The sequence below is a fragment of the Heptranchias perlo genome, chromosome 20 (genome assembly GCF_035084215.1).
Source record: "Heptranchias perlo isolate sHepPer1 chromosome 20, sHepPer1.hap1, whole genome shotgun sequence".
NCBI classification, from domain to species: Eukaryota; Metazoa; Chordata; class Chondrichthyes; order Hexanchiformes; family Hexanchidae; genus Heptranchias; species Heptranchias perlo.
In genome coordinates this window covers 52124257-52146751 of record NC_090344.1, presented here as the reverse complement: position 1 = coordinate 52146751, position 22495 = coordinate 52124257, and the positions used below count along the sequence as shown (strand labels likewise).

Below are 22495 nucleotides of genomic sequence, written 5' to 3'. Positions count from 1 at the left end.
ATTTATCCAATTCCTTTTTGAAAGCCACGATTGAATCTGCTTCCACCGCCCTTTCAGGAAGTGCATTCCAGATCATGGATACTAAGGAGCTTTTTCCCTTCGTTGAGGGTTCTATAACAAGGGGGCATAGATTCAAGGTAAAAGGCGGGAGGTTTAGAGGGGATTTGAGAAAGAACTTTTTCACCCAGAGGGTGGTTGGAGTCTGGAACTCACTGCCTGAAAGGGTTGTGGAGGCAGAAACCCTCACAACATTCAAGAAGCATTTGGATGAGCACTTGAAATGCCATAGCATACAAGGCTACGGACCAAATGCTGGAATATGGGATTAGAGTAGACAGGGCTGATGGCCGGCGCGGACACGATGGGCCGAAGGGCCTCTATCCGTGCTGTATAACCCTATGACTCCATGACTCTATCATAACTACTTGCTGAGTAAAAAAGTATTTCCTCATGTCACCTTATATCTGTGTCCTCTGGTTCTTGACCCTTCCGCCAATGGGAACAGTTTCTCTCCATTTACTTTATCTGAACCCTTCATGATTTTCAACACCTCTATTAAATCTCCTCTTAACTTTCTCTGCTTTATGGAGAACAACCCCAGCTTCTCCAGTCTGTCCAAGTAACTGAAGTCCCTCATCCCTGGAATCATTCTAGTAAATCTTTCTGCACTCTCTAAGGCCTTCACAGCTTTCTAAAGTGCGGTGCCCAGAATTGGACACAATACTCCAGCTGTGACCGAACCAGTGTTTTATAAAGATTCATCATAACTTCCTTGCTTTTTTACTGTATGCCTCTATTTATAAAGTCCAGGATCTCATATGGTTTTTTTAGTTACCCTAGCTTCAAAATAACGGCAATCAGAAAATCAAGGTGCTCAATTTCCCCGTGATGACCGAAGGAAGCAGGTTAGTATTTGGTGTCCCAGATGCTCTCACTCCTCCGAATGCCTTGTTAAAGAGTGGAATGAGCAGAGACCTGGAATAATCCAGCCTCACCACAGACAGACTGACACACAAAAGCAGTCGGAGCCAGTTTGAACCTGGAGTCCTTTCAGGCTATAATGCAAAGTGGGACTAGTTTACTTTGATGTGGCACACCAGCAGTGCTGTTTGGTATAACTTTATGCTGCTGCTGTTGAATTCTTACCATTTAAACAGTGGCTTCCTGAGCAGCACATTGCATCCCGTTGGCACCGTCTCCTTAGCCCCCTGCAAGCAGTGCAGATGGGTTCTTCACGACGAGAAGTAAGGCAGAATTTCCCAGGTCCACAGTCAGGATCTGCCAAGCACCGAGGCTCCTGAAGAATTAATCAAAAACAGCATTTCAGTTAACAATGTTCCAAGTAACAATGTTCTAAGTTCCAAATACAGCACAGAACAACCCTTGTACAGGGAGTAATGCAATGCAAGAAAGGGAGTGTAACGTCAGTGAGGGAGTAGAAATCAACACGCTTTCATCTATTCTCCGAATGCACCCATTCTATACTTTGGGAAAGTTCCAGGAAAGTTGCAATCAGTGGTACAGGATCTCAACTCCCATTGTTACAATCCTGCTTGATAACTTCTCTCTTTGCTGGTTGATATTGACTTTAAGCCAAATGCATTTTGTCGCCCTTACTCTAGTGTAGTTCCTCGGATTTGGATTTGGATTGAGAGCACAGCAAAATCACAAAACTGGCAAAAGTTTGGTACCAAATGGCATTAAATTGCTGATCCAACTTTGGGTGCATGGGCAGCTGTTTTTTTTTATTCGTTCATGGGATGTGGGCGTCACTGGCGAGGCCAGCATTTATTGCCCATCCCTAATTGCCCTTGAGAAGGTGATGGTGAGCCGCCTTCTTGAACCGCTGCAGTCCGTGTGGTGAAAGTTCTCCCACAGTGCTGTTAGGAAGGGAGTTCCAGGATTTTGACCTAGCGACGATGAAGGAACGGTGATATATTTCCAAGTCAGGATGGTGTGTGACTTGGAGGGGAACGTGCAGTTGGTGGTGTTCCCGTGTGCCTGCTGCTCTTGTGCTTCTAGGAGGTAGAGGTCGCGGGTTTGGGAGGTGCTGTCGAAGAAGCCTTGGCGAGTTGCTGCAGAAGAAGTCTTGGCGAGTTGCTGCAGTGCATCCTGTGGATGATACACACTGCAGCCACAGTGTGCTGGTGGTGAAGGGAGTGAATGTTTAGGGTGGTGGATGGAGTGCCAATCAAGTGGGCTGCTTTGTCCTGGATGGTGTCGAGCTTCTTGAGTGTTGTTGGAGCTGCACTCATCCAGGCAAGTGGAGAGTATTCCATCACACTCCTGACTTGTGCCTTGTAGATGGTGGAAAGGCTTTGGGGAGTCAGGAGGTGAGTCACTCGCCGCAGAATACCCTGCCTCTGTCCTGCTCTCGTAGCCGCAGTATTTATATGGCTGGTCCAGTTAAGTTTCTGGTCAATGGTGACCCCTAGGATGTTGATGAACATAAGAACATAAGATGGTGGGGGATTCGGCGATGGTAATGCCGTTGAATGTCAAGGGGAGGTGGTTAGACTCTTGGAGATGGTCATTGCCTGGCACTTGTCTGGCACGAATGTTACTTGCCACTTATCAGCCTAAGCCTGGATGTTGTCCAGGTCTTGCTGCATGTGGGCTCGGACTGCTTCAATATCTGAGCTGTTGCAGGAAATGAAGCTGTCACGCTGTTGGGGAAGGGTGCTCTTCTCAGAGTGGAGACATTTGGTTGGGTGGAATAGAGGGTGCTTTACTGAACATTTAATTGGTGTACTCTCTGACTGGGGAGTAATTATAGAAAGGCACAGCGCAGAGGGAGCCTGGGAGTGTTTGATGGGACAGTGTAGAGGGAGCTTTACTCTGTATTTAACCCATGTTGTACCTGCCCTGGGAGTGTTTGATGGGACAGTGTAGAGGGAGCTTTACTCTGTATCTAACCCTGTACCTGCCCTGGGAGTGTTTGATGGGACAGTGTGGAGGGAGCTTTACTCAGTATCTAACCCTGTACCTGCCCTGGGAGTGTTTGATGGGACAGTGTGGAGGGAGCTTTACTCTGTATCTAACCTGTGCTGTACCTGCCCTGGGAGTGTTTGATGGGACAGTGTAGAGGGAGCTTTACTCTGTATCTAACCCATGCTGAACCTGCCCTGGGAGTGTTTGATGGGACAGTGTAGAGGGAGCTTTACTCTGTATCTAACCCATGTTGTACCTGCCCTGGGAGTGTTTGATGGGACAGTGTAGAGGGAGCTTTACTCTGTATCTAACCCTGTACCTGCCCTGGGAGTGTTTGATGGGACAGTGTAGAGGGAGCTTTACTCTGTATCTAACCCTGTACCTGCCCTGGGAGTGTTTGATGGGACAGTGTAGAGGGAGCTTTACTCTGTATCTAACCCGTGTTGCACCTGCCCTGGGAGTGTTTGATGGGACAGTGCAGAGGGAGCTTTACTCTGTATTTAACCCATGTTGTACCTGCCCTGGGAGTGTTTGATGGGACAGTGTAGAGGGAGCTTTACTCTGTATCTAACCCATGCTGAACCTGCCCTGGGAGTGTTTGATGGGACAGTGTAGAGGGAGCTTTACTCTGTATCTAACCCGTGTTGTACCTGCCGTGGGAGTGTTTGATGGGGACAGTGTAGAGGGAGCTTTACTCTGTATTTAACCCATGCTGTACCTTTTCTGGCCCCAAGGAAGAAGAGACAGTCAGGAAAACCCAATAAAACAAAATCATCAGTCTGAAACAAAAACTAGGGTGAGACCCATGCTACAGGAGTTAATGCTCAGTGCCTTGAGGAAATGGGAAACTTTCAGGGAGCAAGGAGCCATGTTGGGATGTTTACACTTATTGCTCAATTGGAAGAGGCGAGAGGCTTTTATTATTTGCTACCAGTTTTAAAAAAAAAACATCTGAGAATAGGAAACATGAGCACTGCACAGGAAGTCACAACAACAGTTTTGATATCAGACTTCAAATAGAAACAGTGGGAAGTATCTGCCACTTGCTAATCGCCTTCGTGAGGGAGGTAATTCAGGAAACACAGATTATAAGTGCCTCACCTTAGAAAATCTGTCTCGATGAAAGCACAGAAACTCTTTGAAGTGTCAGCAATCATATTTATTTATATGAGAGAGTGCACCCAGAGTGTGCTGTCTTTCGGATGAGACATTAAACCAAGGCCCCCTCTGCCCTCTCGGTGGATGTAAAAGATCCCATGGCACCAATTGAAGAGCATCTTTTTTGTTGAATCTTTCACTGTGCAGCCACCAGATGGTGTTATTTATACTTGTTCAAACCAGCAGTGACCCAGGCAATGAACAAAACCCAACCGTTCAGTGACCAAATCTATCTCGCTCTTTAGTCCTGTTCAGCAAAAGTTCCTGAAATTACACCATCAGTCAACTCTTGCATGAATTCTGCTATTCCAACAGCTGAACAAAATACAGCATGTGATGAGAAGTGACACGAAGGCTGCATTGTCCGATTGCATAGTTGTGAAGCAGAACCTCGCCTGCAGGGAGCACCGATCAGCAAATTGTGTGATTTCCTGATCCAGACTCCCAACAGGCATGGCTCTGAGCAGAAGATTGCCATAGAAAATGTAATCTGAAATCTCAGGCAATTTTCCATGAGGGAAAAATTCCCAAAAAGGTCCTCAGCAGGTCAGTCAGTGAGCGTCTCTGATGAAGATTCTCCACCTGAAGTGTCACTTGGTCTTTTTCAGGCGCTATCCATTCCCAGTATTTTCTGTTCTTATTTCAGTATTTCTACTTTTCTGTTAATCTCCCATGACAGAGCACAAGCTGCACAGGTCCATTGAACAGACAAGGCATGGGCACAGCTCAGACCCAAACAGTGACGACACAAAGCTATCAATTGAAGACAGAATATCGCAGATTTTATTCCCACCTGCTCAGATAACCCCTCACCACCACCGTTCTGAAGGGAGAGAGGTAGAGATACTTCCATTGGCAATGCAAGTTATTTTTGAAATCCTGTAAGAAATCCCATTCATTTTTACACCGCAATGTGAATTGCTGCCTGAGTTCATCGATAACAGCTCTGGAGACGTGAAAGTTGTTGGTTTCTATGTGATAACAAACCAGTTTGTTTGTCACCGGAAAAAAAGTTGCTTTACCCATTCACAAAGTTCCATCCATTCCCTGTGAGCCTGGCTGAACTCAGGAACTGAACACATGCTAAGCCCTGGGGCCTGAGCACGTCCCCAGCTACCAGTTGGTCACTTCTGGCCTATTTTTGTACATCTGTTTCACTGCCTTCTCCTGTTGAGCCAGTACTGAAGTGGCGAGCAGTCCAGGGTGGGAGGGTTTGACATCAAATGTTGAGCGTGATCCTTCAAGACTTATTGTACAGTCTCTTACTCATCCTTTTGCAGGACCTCAAAACTGTCGATCTGCTCAGTTCCCTCAGACTCCCTTCTTTGTATAATCGACAGGCTTTTAAAACTGAGGTTTGGGCATCAGCTAGTCACTAACTGGGTTAGTGGTGCAGTAAAAGAGTGAAGAGAGAACTTTGATTTATTAACATTTACCCATTGACACTGATGGTGTAATTTTCAGGTTTGTATGTAATGCTGCCTCTGCTCTATATGCAGTCCACTGGTACTGCTTCTCCAGAATTGCTCTGCACCACAAACAAAAGCTTATACTTAACTATTCATTTTTCTTTTTGAGTCAGTTCTGTTGTATTTTCTTCACTTCCCCCTTTATATCTTCTGTGCTGCATGGTCATCTAGGATAAGAGGACATGGAAACTGCTTGCTCCTTGCACAGTGGAACATAGGAACAGGAGTAGGCCATTCAGCCCCTCGAGCATGCTCCATCATTTGATAAGATCATGGCTGACCTGTGATCTAACTCCATATACCCGCCTTTGGCCCATATCCCTTAGTACCTTTGGTTGCCAAAAAGCTATCCATCTCGGATTTAAATTTAGCAATTGAGCTAGTATCAATTGCCGTTTGCGGAAGAGAGTTCCAAACTTCTACCACCCTTTGTATGTAGAAATGTTTTCTAATCTCACTCCTGAAAGGTCTGGCTCTAATTTTTAGACTGTGCTCCCAACTCCTAAAATCCCCAACCAGCGGAAATAGTTTCTCTCTATCCACCCTCTCTGTTCCCTTTAATATCTTATAAACTTCGATCAGATCATCCCCTAACCTTTGAAACTCGAGAGAATACAACCCCAATTTGTGTAATCTCTCCTCGTAACTTAACCCTTGAAGTCCGGGTATCATTCGAGTAAACCCACGCTGCACTCCCTCCAAGGCCAATATGGCCTTCCGAAGGTGCGGTGCCCAGAACTGCTCACAGTACTCCAGGTGCGGTCTAACCAGGGTTTTGTATAGCTGCAGCATAACTTCTGCCCCCTTGTACTCGAGATATAAAGGCCAGCATTCCATTAGCCTTCTTGATTATTTCCTGCACCTGTTCATGACACTTCAATGATCTAAGTACCTGAACCCCAAAGTCCTTTTGGACATCCACTGTTTTTAACTTTTTACCATTTAGAAAGTACCCTGTTCTATCCTTTTTTGATCCAAAGTGGATGACCTCACATTTGTCTACATTGAATTCCATTTGCCACAGTTTTGCCCATTCACCTAATCTATCAATATCGCTTTGTAATTTTATGTTTTCTGTACAGTGCTGGTATTTGAGCAGTTAGTAGGGAGTGCGTGATACAGGCCAACTGTGGCTCACTCTCTGACTCCTGCTGAAGGGTCAGAGGTGGCATCCCCATTTCTGAGACACACAGAGCAGGAGGTCCCAAGACTGAACCCATGATTGTGCTGAGCCTGCTGATCTGAGTGGGAGAGGCAACAGAGCCTGTGGGTTAGGGATTGGGGGGAAAATCAGTCGTTTTTTTTATTCATTCATGGGATGTGGGCGTCGCTGGCGAGGCCAGCATTTATTGCCCATCCCTAATTGCCCTTGAGAAGGTGGTGGTGAGCCGCCGCCTTGAACCGCTGCAGTCCGTGTGGTGAAGGTTCTCCCACAGTGCTGTTAGGAAGGGAGTTCCAGGATTTTGAACCAGCGACGATGAAGAAACGGCGATATATTTCCAAGTCGGGATGGTGTGTGACTTGGAGGGGAATGTGCAGGTGTTGTTCCCATGTACCTGCTGCCCTTGTCCTTCTAGATGATCGAGGTCTGGGTTTGGGAGGTGCTGTTGAAGAATCCTTGGCGGGTTGCTGCAGTGCATCCTGTGGATGGTACACTCTGCAGCCACGGTGCGCCGGTGGTGAAGGGGGTGAATGTTTAGGGTGGTGGATGGGGTGCCAATCAAGTGGGCTGCTTTGTCCTGGATGGTGTCGAGTTTCTTGAGTGTTGTTGGAGCTGCACTCATCCAGGCAAGTGGAGAGTATTCCATCACACTCCTGATTTGTGCCTTGGAGATGGTGGAAAGGCTTTGGGGAGTCAGGAGGTGAGTCACTCGCCGCAGAATACCCAGCCTTTGACCTCCTCTTGTAGCCACAGTATTTATATGGCTGGTCCAGTTAAGTTTCTGGTCAATGGTGACTCCCAGGATGGTGGGGGATTCGGCGATGGTAATGCCGTTGAATGTCAAGGGGAGGTGGTTAGACTCTCTCTTGTTGGAGATGGTCATTGCCTGGCACTTGTCTGGAGTGAATGTTACTTGCCACTTATCAGCCTAAGCCTGGATGTTGTCCAGGTCTTGCTGCATGCGGGCTCGGACTGCTTCATTGCCTGAGAGGTTGCGAATGGAACTGAACACTGTGCAATCATCAGCGAACTTCCCCACTTCTGACCTTATGAAGGAGGGAAGGTCATTGATGAAGCAGCTGAAGATGGTTGGGCCTAGGACACTGCCCTGAGGAACTCCTGCTGCAATGTCCTGGGGCTGAGATGATTGGCCTCCAACAACTACTGCCATCTTCCTTTGTGCTGGGTATGACTCCAGCCACTGGAGAGTTTTCCCCCTGATTCCCATTGACTTCAATTTTACTTGGACTCCTTGGTGCCACACTCGGTCAAATGTTGCCTTGATGTCAAGGGCAGTCACTCTCACCTCTGAAATTCAGCTCTTTTGTCCATGTTTGGACCAATGCTGTAATGAGGTCTGGAGCCGAGTGGTCCTGGCGGAACCCAAACTGATCATCGGTGAGCAGATTATTGGTGAGTAAGTGCCGCTTGATAGCACTGTCGATGACACCTTCCATCACTTTGCTGATGATTGAGAGTAGACTGATGGGGCGATAATTGGCCGGATTGGATTTGTCCTGCTTTTTGTGGAGAGGACATACCTGGGCAATTTTCCACATTGTCGGGTGGATGCCAGTGTTGTAGCTGTACTGGAACAGCTTGGCGAGAGGCGCGGCTAGTTCTGGAGCACAAGTCTTCAGCACTACAGCCGGGATGTTGTCGGGGCCCGTAGCCTTTGCTGGATCCAGTGCACTCAGCCGTTTCTTGATATCACGTGGAGTGAATTGAATTAGCTGAAGACTGGCTTCTGTGATGGTGGGGATCGCAGGAGGAGGCCGAGATGGATCATCCAGTTGGCATTTCTGGCTAAAGATGCTTACAAACGCTTCAGCCTTGTCTTTTGCACTCACGTGCTGGGCTCTGCCATCATTGAGGGTGGGGATGTTCCCAGAGCCTGGTTGTGGGATCGCTTAGCTGTGTCTATAGCATGTTGCTTCCGCTGTTTAGCATGCATGTAGTCCTGAGTTGTAGCTTCACCAGGCTGGCATCACATGTTCAGGTACGCCTGGTGCTGCTCCTGGCATGCTCTTTGACACTCCTCATTGAACCAGGGTTGATCCCCTGGCTTGTTGGTAATGGTAGAGTGAGGAATATGCCGGGCCATGAGGTTACAGATTGTGCTGGAATACAATTCTGCTGCTGCTGATGGCCCACAGTGCCTCATGGATGCCCAGTTTTGAGCTGCCAGATCTGTTATGAATCTATCCCATTTCGCACGGAGGTAGTGCCACACAACACGTTGAACTGTTCCTGCTGCTATAGGCGGACATCCAACGAGGAACAGATCAGACTTGGCGATGGTACCCTCCATTCACCATCATGGTTCACACATGAACAATATACCAGAGGGTAGTTGGCTGGCTGCCTGCCTGTGAAACTGGAAGGACACAATTAGAGGGGGACATTCCCCCTCTTTATGTGTGGAATCACTGCATCTGTCTCCCTGACAGCAAGCCTGAGATTGGGCGCTCAGATTGTGAGCAAATGTCAACATGATTAGGCTACGTACAGCTCAGTGGCACGGTCTGTTACTGCCCCGGGCAGTGTCCACGTGCTGTATGGCCACGTGGAAGGTCCCAGCCAGTCCAACCCTGTCATCACCCTATGTCCACACATGGCACTTTCCAGAGGGGCACCAGACTGGCGATCAGGAAAGGCAACTCTGATTTGTTTTCATAAGAACATAAGAACATAAGAAATAGGAGCAGGAGTAGGCCAATCGGCCCCTCGAGCCTGCTCCGCCATTTAATAAGATCATGGCTGATCTGATCCTAACCTCAAATCTAAATTCATGTCCAATTTCCTGCCCGCTCCCCGTAACCCCTAATTCCCTTTACTTCTAGGAAACTGTCTATTTCTGCTTTGAATTTATTCAATGATGTAGCTTCCACAGCTTCCTGGGGCAGCAAATTCCACAGATCGACCACCCTCTGAGTGAAGAAGTTTCCCCTCATCTCAGTTTTGAAGGAGCAGCCCCTTATTCTAAGATTATGCCCCCTAGTTCTAGTTTCACCCATCCTTGGGAACATCCTTACCGCATCCACCCGATCAAGCCCCTTCACAATCTTATATGTTTCAATAAGATCGCCTCTCATTCTTCTGAACTCCAATGAGTAGAGTCCCAATCTACTCAACCTCTCCTCATATGTCCGCCCCCTCATCCCTGGGATTAACCGAGTGAACCTTCTTTGTACTGCCTCGAGAGCAAGTATGTCTTTTCTTAAGTATGGACACCAAAACTGTATGCAGTATTCCAGGTGCGGTCTCACCAATACCTGATATAACTGCAGCAATACCTCCCTGTTTTTATATTCTATCCCCCCAGCAATAAAAGCCAACATTCCGTTGGCCTTCTTGATCACCTGCTACACCTGCATACTAACTTTTTGATTTTCTTGCACTAGGACCCCCAGATCCCTTTGTACTGCAGTACTTTCCAGTCTCTTGCCATCAAGATAATAACTTGCTCTCTGTTTTTTCCTGCCAAAGTGCATAACCTCACATTTTCCAATATTGTATTGCATCTGCCAAATCTCCGCCCACTCACCCAGCCTGTCTATATCCCCCTGCAGATTTTTTATGTCCTCCTCACTCTATACTTTCCCTCCCATCTTTGTATCATCTGCAAACTTTGATACGTTACACTCGGTCCCCTCCTCCAAATCGTTAATATAGATTGTAAAGAGTTGGGGACCCAGCACCGACCCCTGCGGAACACCACTGGCTACTGGTTGCCAGTCCGAGAATGAACCATTTATCCCAACTCTCTGCTTCCTGTTCGATAACCAATCCTCCACCCATGCCAGAATATTACCCCCACTCCAGTGATTCTTTATCTTGAGCAATAATCTTTTATGTGGCACCTTGTCGAATGCCTTCTGGAAGTCTAAATACACTACGTCCACTGGTTCCCCTTTATCCACCCTGTACGTTATGTCCTCAAAGAACTCAAGCAAATTTGTCAGACATGACTTCCCCTTCGTAAAGCTATGCTGACTTTGTCCTGTTAAATTATGTTTATCCAAATGTTCCGCTACTGTCTCCTTAATAATAGACTCCAAAATTTTACCCACCACAGATGTTAGGCTAACTGGTCTATAATTTCCAGCCTTCTGCCGACTACCCTTTTTAAATAAGGGTGTTACGTTAGCAGTTTTTCAATCTGCCGTGACCTTTGCTGAGTGCAGAGAATTTTGGAAAATTATTACTAAAGCATCCACAATCCCCACTGCCACTTCCCTCAAGACCCTAGGATGTAAGCCATCAGGTCCAGGGGATTTATCCGCCTTGAGTCCCATTAATTTACTGAGTACCAATTCCTTAGTGATTTTAATCGTATTAAGCTCCTCCCCCCCGAGAGTCCCCTGTTTGTCCAGTGTTGGGATATTCTTAGTGTCCTCTACCGTAAAGACTGAAACAAAATATTTGTTCAGCATTTTTGCCATCTCCATGTTTCCCACCATTAATTTCCCGGTCTCATCCTCTAAGGGACCTACGTTTGCCTTAGCCACCCTTTTTCTTTTTATATAACTGTAGAAACTCTTGCTATCTGTTTTTATATTTTTTGCTAATTTATTTTCATAATCTATCTTCCCTTTCTTAATCAATCCTTTAGTTACTTTTTGCTGTCTTTTGAAGACTTCCCAATCTTCTATCGTTCCACTACGTTTGGCTACCATATATGTCCTTGTTTTTAGTCGGATACTGTCATTAATTTCTTTACTTAGCCACGGATGGCTGTCATTTCTTTTACACCCTTTTTTCCTCAGTGGAATATATTTGTTTTGAAAGTTGTAAAATAACTCCTTAAATGAACACCACTGTTCATGTACCGTCTTACTCTTTAATCTATTTTCCCAGTCCACTTTAATCAATTCCGCCCTCATACCATCATAGTCTCCTTTATTCAAGCTCAGTAAGCTTGTTTGAGAACCAACCTTCTCACCCTCTAATTGGATATGGAATGTAACCATGTTATGGTCACTCATTCCAAGGGGATCCTTAACTAGGACATTATTAATTAATCCTGGCTCATTACACAGGACCAGGTCCAAGGTTGCCCTCACTCACCCAGGGTGTTGAAGGCCAATTCTAGCTGAAGCTAAACAGTATACATGGCAATAGTTATATTCCCTCGTTCAGAAAGCTACCTGCAATAGTCATCGTTTTATTAAAAAAAAAACAATTTTATACAAACTGGGATATGCACTGGAGAGGATCAGGTGATTGGTAGGATAATGCTTATTCTCTGGAACACTTCATGCATACTTTCATTCCAATATAATACCTTGATTGCCCCAGCTGTAGAAATGTCCCAGCGTACAGATCCATAGGAATATAGGAACAGGAGTAGGCCATTCAGCCCCTTGAGCCTGCTCCGCCATTTGATAAGATCATGGCTGACCTGTGATCTAACTCCATATACCTGCCTTTGGCCCATATCCCTTAATACCTTTGGTTGCCAAAAAGCTATCTATCTCAGATTTAAATTCAGCAATTGAGTGTGTAGAAATGTTTTCTAATCTCGCTCCTGAAAGGTCTGGCTCTAATTTTTGGACTGTGCCCCCTACTCCTAGAATCCCCAACCAGCGGAAATAGTTTCTCTCTATCCACCCTATCTGTTCCCCTTAATATCTTATAAACTTCGATCAGATCACCCCTTAACCTTCGAAACACTCGAGAATACAACCCCAATTTGTGTAATCTCTCCTCGTAACTTAACCCTTGAAGTCCGGGTATCATTCTAGTAAACCTACGCTGCACTCCCTCCAAGGCCAATATGTCCTTCTGAAGGTGCGGTGCCCAGAACTGCTCACAGTCCTCCAGGTGCGGTCTAACCAGGGTTTTGTATAGCTGCAGCATAACTTCTGCCCCCTTGTACTCGAGTCCTCGAGATATAAAGGCCAGCATTCCATTAGCCTTATTGATTATTTTCTGCACCTGTTCATGACACTTCAGTGTTCCATGTACCTGAACCCCTAAGTCCCTTTGGACATCCACTGTTTTTAACTTTTTACCATTTAGAAAGTACCCTGTTCTATCCTTTTTTGATCCAAAGTGGATGACCTCACATTTGTCTGCATTGAATTCCATTTGCCACAGTTTTGCCCATTCACCTAATCTATCAATATCCCCCTGTAATTTTATGTTTTCATCTACACTGCTTACAATGCCACCAATCTTTGTGTCATCAGCAAACTTCGATATGAGACTTTCTATGCCTTCATCTAAGTCGTTAATAAATATTGTGAATAATTGAGGCCCCAAGACAGATCCCTGCGGGACTCCACTAGTCACATCCTGCCAATGTGAGTACCTTCCCATTATCCCTACTCTCTGTCGCCTTTCGCTCAGCCAACTTCCTAACCAAGTCCGTACTTTTCCCTCGATTCCATTGGCTTCTATCTTAGCTAACAGTCTTTTATGTGAGACCTTATCAAATGCCTTCTGGAAGTCCGTATAAATAAAATCCATTGACATTCCCCTGTCCACTACTTTAGTCACCTCTTCAAAAAATTCAATCAGGTTTGTCAGGCACGACCTACCTTTCACAAATCCATGCTGGCTCTCTCTGATTAACTGAAAATTCTCGCGGTGTTCTGTCAACCTATCCTTAATTATAGACTCTAGCATTTTCCCCACAACAGATGTTAGGCTAACTGGTCTATAATTTCCTGGTTTCCCTCTCTCTCCTTTCTTAAAAAGCGAAGTGTCATGTGCAATTTTCCAATCTAGAGGGACAGTTCCTGAATCGAGAGAACTTTGAAAGATGATAGTTAGGGCATCTGCAATGTGCTCACCTACTTCCTTTAAAACCCTGGGATGGAAACCATCTGGTTCTGGGGATTTGTCACTCTTCAGTGCTATTATTTTCTTCATTAGTGTTGTTTTACTTCTGTTAATTTTATTAAGTCACTGTCCCTGATTCAATGTTAGATCCAATAAAAGATTCAGACTTCCCTCAAGTTGAGAAGCTGAATCCCTGCACACAAACAGAATGACACCTGGAATCGGTATCAATTAGTTCAAAACTCAGTCCAACTCCAGCTATCCTGAATTGAATTTGTTCTTTAATAGTGTTTTAATTCTAACATAAACTGACCTCGTTGTTTTGCATTTTATATTGCCTCCTTCATTTCTTCATATTCAGCCCAAGACTCTTAAACATTTTTGGCCATTCCCAAGCTCTTTGCAAATAGATAATGTCAGATATACAATTGCCAGTCCCTTTCTCTGCTCATTGCCCCCTTCCTGCTATTGTATGCTTCTGAATGGTGATGAGTGAAATTCCCATTCACAGTGTGAGGCTGGTGGCAGGTGTAAAAGGTCAGCACATAGGTGGGGTGCCTACCAATCACAGCCAGGACAGAGCAAGATGCAGGAGAAGCGAGAGACAGTAACTCAACTCAACCTCAGCTGATGCTGCCCCACCTGACCAGCAGTTCAACTGAGGCTAGCAGCTCACTGAGCACTCAGGGCTGCCTAACATCTTTTTAATTGAGAAAGCTAAATAAAAGTGAAAGATGTGCCAAATATAATGAAAGAGCAAGGTAAATCTGGAGATGACACGAGGGTGCAAAATGCAGGATGGAGGACAGATTGAGGAAGATGAGGAGATCCACAGTTAAGGTTAGATTTTTATCGCTCCACCATTGGCGGCCGTGCCTTCAGCTGCCTCAGCCCCAAGCTCTGGAATTCTCTTTGTAAACCTCTCCTCCTTTTAAGATGCTTCTTAAAACCTATTGCACCTGCCCTAGTATCTCCTTACGTGGCTCAGTGTCAAATTTTGTTAATTGCTCCTGTGAAGCACCTTGGGACGTTTCACTACGTTAAAGGTGCTGTATAAATGCAAGTATTTGTGGTTGAGATGGGACAATTATTCTTGAATTTTTTTTTCCGTTCATGGGATGTGGGCATCGCTGGCAAGGCCGGCATTTATTGCCCATCCCCAATTGCCCTTGAGAAGGTGGTGGTGAGCCGCCTTCTTGAACCGTTGCAGTCTGTGTGGTGAAGGTTCTCCCACAGTGCTGTTTGGAAGGGAATTCCAGGATTTTGACCCAGTGACGATGAAGGAACGGTGATATATTTCCAAGTCAGGATGGTGTGTGACTTGGAGGGGAACGTGCAGGTGGTGTTGTTCCCATGTGCCTGCTGCTCTTGTCCTTCTAGGTGGTAGAGGTTGCGGGTTTGGGATGTGCTGTCGAAGAAGCCTTGGCGAGTTGCTGCAGTGCATCCTGTGGATGGTACACACTGCAGCCACATTGCGCCGGTGGTGAAGGGAGTGAATGTTTCGGGTGGTGGATGGGGTGCCAATCAAGCTGGCTGCTTTGTCCTGGATGGTGTCGAGCTTCGAGTGTTGTTGGAGCTGCACTCATCCAGGCAAGTGGAGAGTATTCCATCACACTCCTGACTTGTGCCTTACAGATGGTGGAAAGGCTTTGGGGAGTCAGGAGGTGAGTCACTCACTGCAGAATACCCAGCCTCTGACCTGCTCTTGTAGCCACAGTATTTATATGGCTGGTCCAGTTAGGTTTCTGGTCAATGGTAATGATACGTTGATGGTGGAGGATTCGGCGATGGTAATGCCGTTGAATGTCAAGGGGAGGTGGTTAGACTGTCTCTTGTTGGAGATGTAAACAATTTTACAACACCAAGTTATAGTCCAACAAATTTATTTTTAATTCCACAAGCTTTCGGAGGCTTCCTCCTTCGTCAGGTGAACGGTATGGAAATGACATTTTCGAATCCTTCGCATTTTAAAATCACAGAACAATGCCTGGTGATTACTGCCCGTTGCCAAGGCAATCACAGTGAGCAGACAGAAAGGTGTCACCTAAAAAGGCCACCGAATATACAAACACCCCCAAAAAAAGAGAGAGAGAGAAGGAAGACAGTCAATGACCCGTTATATTAAAAACAGATAACATTTGTTCGCTGGTGGGGTTACGTGTAGTGTGACATGAACCCAAGATCCCGGTTGAGGCTGTCCTCATGGGTGCGGAACTTGGCTATCGATTTCTGCTCGACGATTTTGCGTTGTCGTGTGTCTCGAAGGCTGCCTTGGAGTATGCTTACCCGAAGGTCGGTGGCTGAATGTCCATGACTGCTGAAGTGTTCCCCGACAGGGAGAGAACCCTCCTGTTTGGCGATTGTTGCGCGGTGTCCGTTCATCCGTTGTCGCAGCGTCTGCATGGTCTCGCCAATGTACCATGCTCTGGGGCATCCTTTCCTGCAACGTATGGGGTAGACAACGTTGGCCGAGTCACGGGAGTATGAACCGTGCACCTGGTGGGTGGTGTCCTCTTGTGTGACGGTGGTATCTGTGTCGATGATCTGGCATGTCTTGCAGAGGTTACCGTGGCAGGGTTGTGTGGTGTCGTGGACGCTGTTCTCCTGAAGGCTGGGTAATTTGCTGCGAACGATGGTTTGTTTGACTACCAAAATGGACCCCACTAGTCTCGCGGCAGACACAGAGGAATTCATCAGGAGAATGAGGCTCCGGGAATTCTACCACAAATCACAAAATTTCAGCAGCGAACCCAATGAGACAATCAACGATCCGGAACAGCAGACAGAGGGATCCGCGGTACAGCAACCGAAGATGAAAGAGTCTCGCTGGACTCCTCCAGAGGGTCGCTGCCCTCAGCTTGACATGTATGCTCAAGCTGTCAGGAAATGTGTCGATGCCAGATTCATCAGCCGCACTCGGAAGACAGTCCAGAATGTCACCCGAGCACAACGCAACGCCATCAAAGCTCTCAAGACCAACCGCAACATCGTCATCAAACCAGCGGACAAAGGAGGAGCCATCGTCATACAGAACAGAACGGACTATTGCAAAGAAGCATACCGACAACTGGACAACCAGGAACACGACAGACGGTTACCCACAGACCCGACCAAAGAACACACCCATCAGCTCAACAAACTGATCAAGACCTTCGATCCAGAGGAAGGAGGAAGCCTCCGAAAGCTTGTGGAATTAAAAATAAATTTGTTGGACTATAACTTGGTGTTGTAAAATTGTTTACAATTGTCAACCCCAGTCCATCACCGGCATCTCCACATCATTGTTGGAGATGGTCATTGTCTGGCACGAATGTTACTTGCCACTCATGAGCCCAAGCCTGGATGTTGTGCAGGTCTTGCTGCATGCGGGCACGGACTGCTTCATTATCAGAGGGGTTGCGAATGGAACTGAACACTGTGCAATCATCAGCGAACATCCCCATTTCTGACCTTATGATGGAGGGAAGGTCATTGATGAAGCAGCTGAAGATGGTTGGGTCTAGGACACTGCCCAGTTGAGCTTGTTGCCAGGGTCGGACCCAGAGTTGGGACCATCTGGTGACAATGGTCTCCCTCCTGACAGGGCCGCTGTTAACTTAAAACACTTTCTGGTTTGTTTCAAATTTCTAAAACAATGTGTTTTACGATTTTACTAGAAATAACGATCGGAGAAAATCTTCCAACCAGATTCTCTGCATTGCAAGGAGTGCAGGGTCAATCTGGCCCCACGTGTTTCTGGGGAGAAATGCGTCTGATGATCAGGTTCAGAGGTGAGCAGGTGGGAGATTGGGGATGGGTCGACGGAGTTCCTATTTCCTGAGGTTTTTTATTTGCCATGACATATCTGAAACACATACTCGTGTTACACGATGGAGATCCTGTCCTCCCGCCTTGTTTGTATAACTCGCTTCGGTGAAGTGTGGGTGAATGGGTAATGGACTGATCCAAAACTATCAATAACGCAATTCCAGAAATACAGTTTAATTGTGGCTTTACTCGGGCTGGTCCAAGACTTCAACACAGTTACAATGCTCCAGGTTATAATTCGTGTAATTTGTTTAAAGGCTAATAAAAATTGGCGAGTGGCGACAGGCTGTAATCTCGTCAAGATGCTCGTATGTTGTACAGAATTAAAAAGGAACAGCTGACTCTAATCGGTCTAAATTGTATTATCTTCATCTGCAGCTCTATCAGCTCGGCCTCGCTCTCACTATTTCCAAGTTATTGTATTCTCATTCCTGCTATTTTGTTTTTTCCCCCTCTTTATCACTCTCTCTCCCTCTGATTCTTTCTTTTGCTCTCTGGCTCCATCTCTCGTGTCTTTCTCTCTGTGTATGTCTCTGTTTATCAGGTTTCGCTACAAACCAAACACACGCTTCAATTAAACACCGTCTGTAATCCAACTGCACTGCGGTAAAATATAAGCAGCAATCTCAGCCTGTGGCTGAATCCCCTCCAGTCCTTCTGGATCACAGAATTCTGAAACCATATTACTGTAATTTTCTAAATTCATGCTTGTACATTTGTTTTGTGTGATTTACTTTGTTGTAATTCTGCCTTTCTGGGAATGGGATGATGTTTTTAACCAGGGGGAAGCTGGAGTAGTTTATGATTTCTCTCTGAGCTCAGAGATCCCGTGTGAAGGGATTGCTGCGGATTCGGTTTTTTGTTGTTTCTGACGGGTTTCAATGTTCAGTCTATAAAAAAAATCGTTTTGTTTTTGGTTGAACAGATTGTTTTTGTCTTTGAATTTGAACGCTCGGTGCCGCTCGCAGTCTGATACTCCCTCGCACAGGACAAACTACCTGCAGGATCTTTTGGTGTGATTGGGACATTTGCCAATGTGTTTGAAAAGGTGGGTGTGTGTGACTCTGTGGAACTCTCAGGCCCTCACTGTATGTATCTGCAAGTAATATGTAACCTTGAATGTAGCGCGTATACCGTCACCTGAGAAAGTGGATGTATTTTGTACAACGTAATTAAAATAATCCTGTTATTTATTTTTAAAAAGTGGTTATACTTGTGCTATTGGGGGTGATACCCAATCCAGGAGTGAAGTGGAATGTGGTGCCTGTTTTTTGTGGAATAGACCAGGCGGCTCCAGACTTGGGGTCTTAGTTTTCCATTCAGATGTGTACCGTGGAGTCCCTTGGGGGCCACATATAAAGTTTAAAACCGTGTTCCCAATAATTTGCTGATACTGATTAGGACTTAGTCACCAGTGAGGCAACAGCGCTAAGCACAGACCTGATCAAACCTCGAGGCTGACAGAATTCAAACAAGACAAACCGCCAGTTAAGAAGTATCAGTGCGAATAGAAACTGAGGTGCCTGGACTTTGTGGGCCAGAAAGAGTCAGTTTATGGGCTGCATATAGTCTGTGGACTGTAGTTTGGACATCCCAGGAATAGACACTTGAAACACTGTTTAGCAGAGTAACTTGAGAGATTCGCAACATGCTAGTGTCACTTTAAAAATATACACATGCCCCATGTTTGGGATCTCTCTGATTCTTACTGATTGATAAATATCACTGTAATATTCTATGGGGCTGGGTGTTCGAGAATGTTTATAATGGGGCCGGTTAGCTAAAGAGAGGATATAAAATTTTAGGGATGCCTCATCCTGGCTTAGACAATAATGACATCTTTACTTAGGAATGACCTGAGTGATGGGAGGCTGTTCACCCAAGCATGGTGCCAATGGGGTTGAGGGAGTGAGCTGACTGACCTCTACCTCCTGCTACAAGCACCACACTTATCGATGTGCTTTATTCAGAATTTGCTTCACTGGCATCTGGAACTAGTTGCAGCTTCTGCGGAACACAACCCACTGATCACTTGGGCAATATTTCATCCAGATCCTTTACTCCAGACTATTTTTGTGGACTATTCCAGTGGAATAGCAACAGTCTGTATATAAAATTATAATTGGACTAGATAGGTCCTCCCTCCACTCTATTTCCCTTATCAGAGGGGTCAGTGACTGGGGGCATTGATTTAAAGTAATTGGTAGAAAGATTAGAGGGGAGCTGAGGAGAAATTTTTTCACCCAGAGGGTGTTGGGGGTCTGGAACTCATTGCCTGAGAGGGTGGTAGAGGCAGAAACCCTCATCACATTTAAAAAGTACTGGGATGTGCACCTGAAGTGCCGTAACTACAGGGCTATGGACCAAGTGCTGGAAAGTGGGATTAATCTGGCTAGCTCTTCTTGGGCCGGCACGGACATGATGGGCCGAATGGCCTCCTTCTGTGCGGTAACTTTCTATGATTTTCTTTCTGGCTTATTTGAATCCCCTGCCAGCATACCATTGTGTTGACTGATGCCATTCAGCAGAGTCATGTTAGTTAATCAAAAATAACAAGAGTTCTAACAATGAGTTGGATGTTGAGTGTTTGTACCTATAATCCACATACTCCGACCATCGATTCCAGTTCTATTTCCTGGGGGGTTTGGAATAGCAACACTCAGTCTGTTGTAGGGAACGTGTAGCAGGCAGCATCACTGCAGTGTGGACAGTGAAAGTTTCATCACTCCAGATGGAAAGGTGGCAGATTCAGTTTAAATACCAAGGGAGATTTACCTGTAAACGGGGCCTTGACAATTGATGGCCAGCAAATTTCTGGTTCACAGCCAATAAAAGAATTTCTTACCCAATAAAAGTCTGTGATTGCAAAAATTCATGGGCAACAAATTCTGGTATTTCTCCGCTAAATAGTTGGGTTGAATTTTTAGCCAAGTTTGCTGTTATTTATTGATTATGTAATGAGAAGGCTGCAAGGACTCCCTGGTAAGAGATCAAAGGATTAAAGACCCAATCCTGCTCTCATTGTTAGCCAAACCCTTTTCAACATCAATTTGACTCAAATCTTCATGATTGGACTGAGACCACAATCAGAAACAAACAATTACAGCATCAAAATAAATGTTACTTTCCTCTCCTCCATCCCCTGAATATAGTTCTTTCCCAAAACACTACAATTTGGGGAGATAGTATCGTTCTTGGTGAGTTCCAAGTTGACACACAGTTCCTCTGTAGTAACCCAGACTCTCCTTGATATTACATTGGAAGGTTCGTTTTCAGGTTGTAAATATCCAGCCGAGCTCATTTTAACAGCTGCACAATAATCCTGCATTTTCATTGCAAATCCCCAGACTTGGAAAGAGGCTGAAAATTATTCCAGAAGATAGCTAACTTTTTGGAAGTGAATTTCATATTGATGGGGCTGTTACTTCATTTGGCTAGCACCCAGTTTTACTGTTACTGTTAACAAGGATGAGGATTTGTCAAAAGGAAATCTTTATCTTTGGAGTTAGGGAGAGGATTAGCAGACAGGACAGTCATATCATTGGGATTAAGATTAACAGACAGGACGAGTCTGTTCATTGGGGCTGGAATTAACAGGATAATCGTATAATTGCAGGTCGTATTAACAGGATCGCCATATCATTGCGGATGGTAATGACAGGTTGATCATATCATTTAGTGTTAGGATTAACAAGATAATATGATTATCCTCTTAATTATAACCCTAAATGATATCATTGGAGTTAGGATTAACAGATCATTTGGGGTTAGTATGAAGCGACTGGACGAGTTATATCATTGGGGTTAGGATTAATAAGAAGGACAAGTCAGTTGATTGAGATCAGGGTCAGGATTGGTAAAAATGAGTGTTATACAATTTGGATTGGGGTTAGAATGAGCAGAAAGGCCAGTGGTTCACCAGGGTTGGGACAAGTTCCTTTCTTTCCTCTTTTTGCTGTTACCGTAAACCCGAGCTCCACTTGGTGCCCAGTTTTCAGTAATGAATGATTTGTGTACGGTAGCACTATTTGGCGGCACCTGTTTAAAATCCCTGCACTCTGCTCGCCCCGATTCCATTGAGCGTTGGTTCTCCACTGTCTCGACTACTTTGATATCGGCGGGAGGGACTGTGCTGTAACAGTGCCCATCTCTAGGATTCGGCCTTACCCTAAATACCCCCCTAATCCCTGCCTCAGACCCTGCACCATTGAGGTCTCACAGACTCCTCTTACCAGAGGCAGATCTGCTGGCCATCCGTGAGAGACTGGATCTCCGGCGTCTTTTGCCGAATTTCCCATCGCATGCACTCTGATAACTGGTTCCTGATTTGGTCACTTCCACCCCCTCGTCCCTCACTAATGTTTCTTTGCAATAACACAAAGTGTTTTTGAGTCTCTCTCCCACATGCCCAACACTTGCCTCAGTTACCTGAGTCCTGACTGCCCCAATATCTGGGCCCCTTTTGGATTGAGAGAGTGGAGCTGAACATTATTGTATTGGAGCTGCTGCACTCACCTGCTTGGTCGGATCCTGCCCAACTTCGGCTGAACTTTTGATGGTGTTTGAATCCAGGACCAAAGCACTGATGTGAGAGGAGAGACAACATAGCAGCAGGAACACTCCACAGCTCATGGTCCAAAATAGTTAGAGGGAAACAATTTTTTTTAAAAATCAGGTTGCAAAGTGCACGGCGTGCCAGCTAAACGTAATTGCAAACTGCCCCCTTCGGGAATGCTGTCTATCTCTTTACACTGATTCTCTCTCAGTAAACCAGATAACCCTTTATTTAAGGCACCAATTTGCTGGTGTTTCTTATAGTCCTGCTGCTCTCCGCCCCCTCTGACGTCTCGAGGTATTTCTCACAGCCCCGGACGCGAGGATCTGTTTGAACTCTTGTTTCCGAATAAATGACGCTGCAGGCACTTCCCATCCACACGCACATCACAACATAACACAATTATTCACAATTTTCCCTTTCTCTTGGTTTCCTTTTGTGTGTGAAACAGCAGTCAGCTGAGCACAAGTCAAGCTACAACTTCAAACACTGATCTGTCAACACAGTCACAACACCCTGTAATTAATCAGTAGATAGGTGAGGGATGTCCATCCAATACACTGCTTGGTGCCATTTATTTCACCACTTCAAAAAGAAATATTCTTTGTTCATCAGGGTGAGAGG

General features: G+C 45.6%; 1 protein-coding gene across 1 annotated transcript in view; it reads right to left on the bottom strand.

Moving 5' to 3' along the window:
- The window catches only part of LOC137336048 (dickkopf-related protein 4-like), a 41147-nt gene extending 19199 nt beyond the window's left edge, over positions 1-21948 (bottom strand). The window contains exons 1-2 of the mRNA XM_068001550.1: positions 21832-21948; positions 1147-1297 (exon numbers count right to left, since the gene is read on the bottom strand). Coding sequence (XP_067857651.1) covers positions 1147-1297; positions 21832-21948 — 268 coding nt within the window. The remainder of the gene's footprint in view (positions 1-1146; positions 1298-21831) is intronic.
- Between the last annotated feature and the right edge of the window lie 547 nt (positions 21949-22495).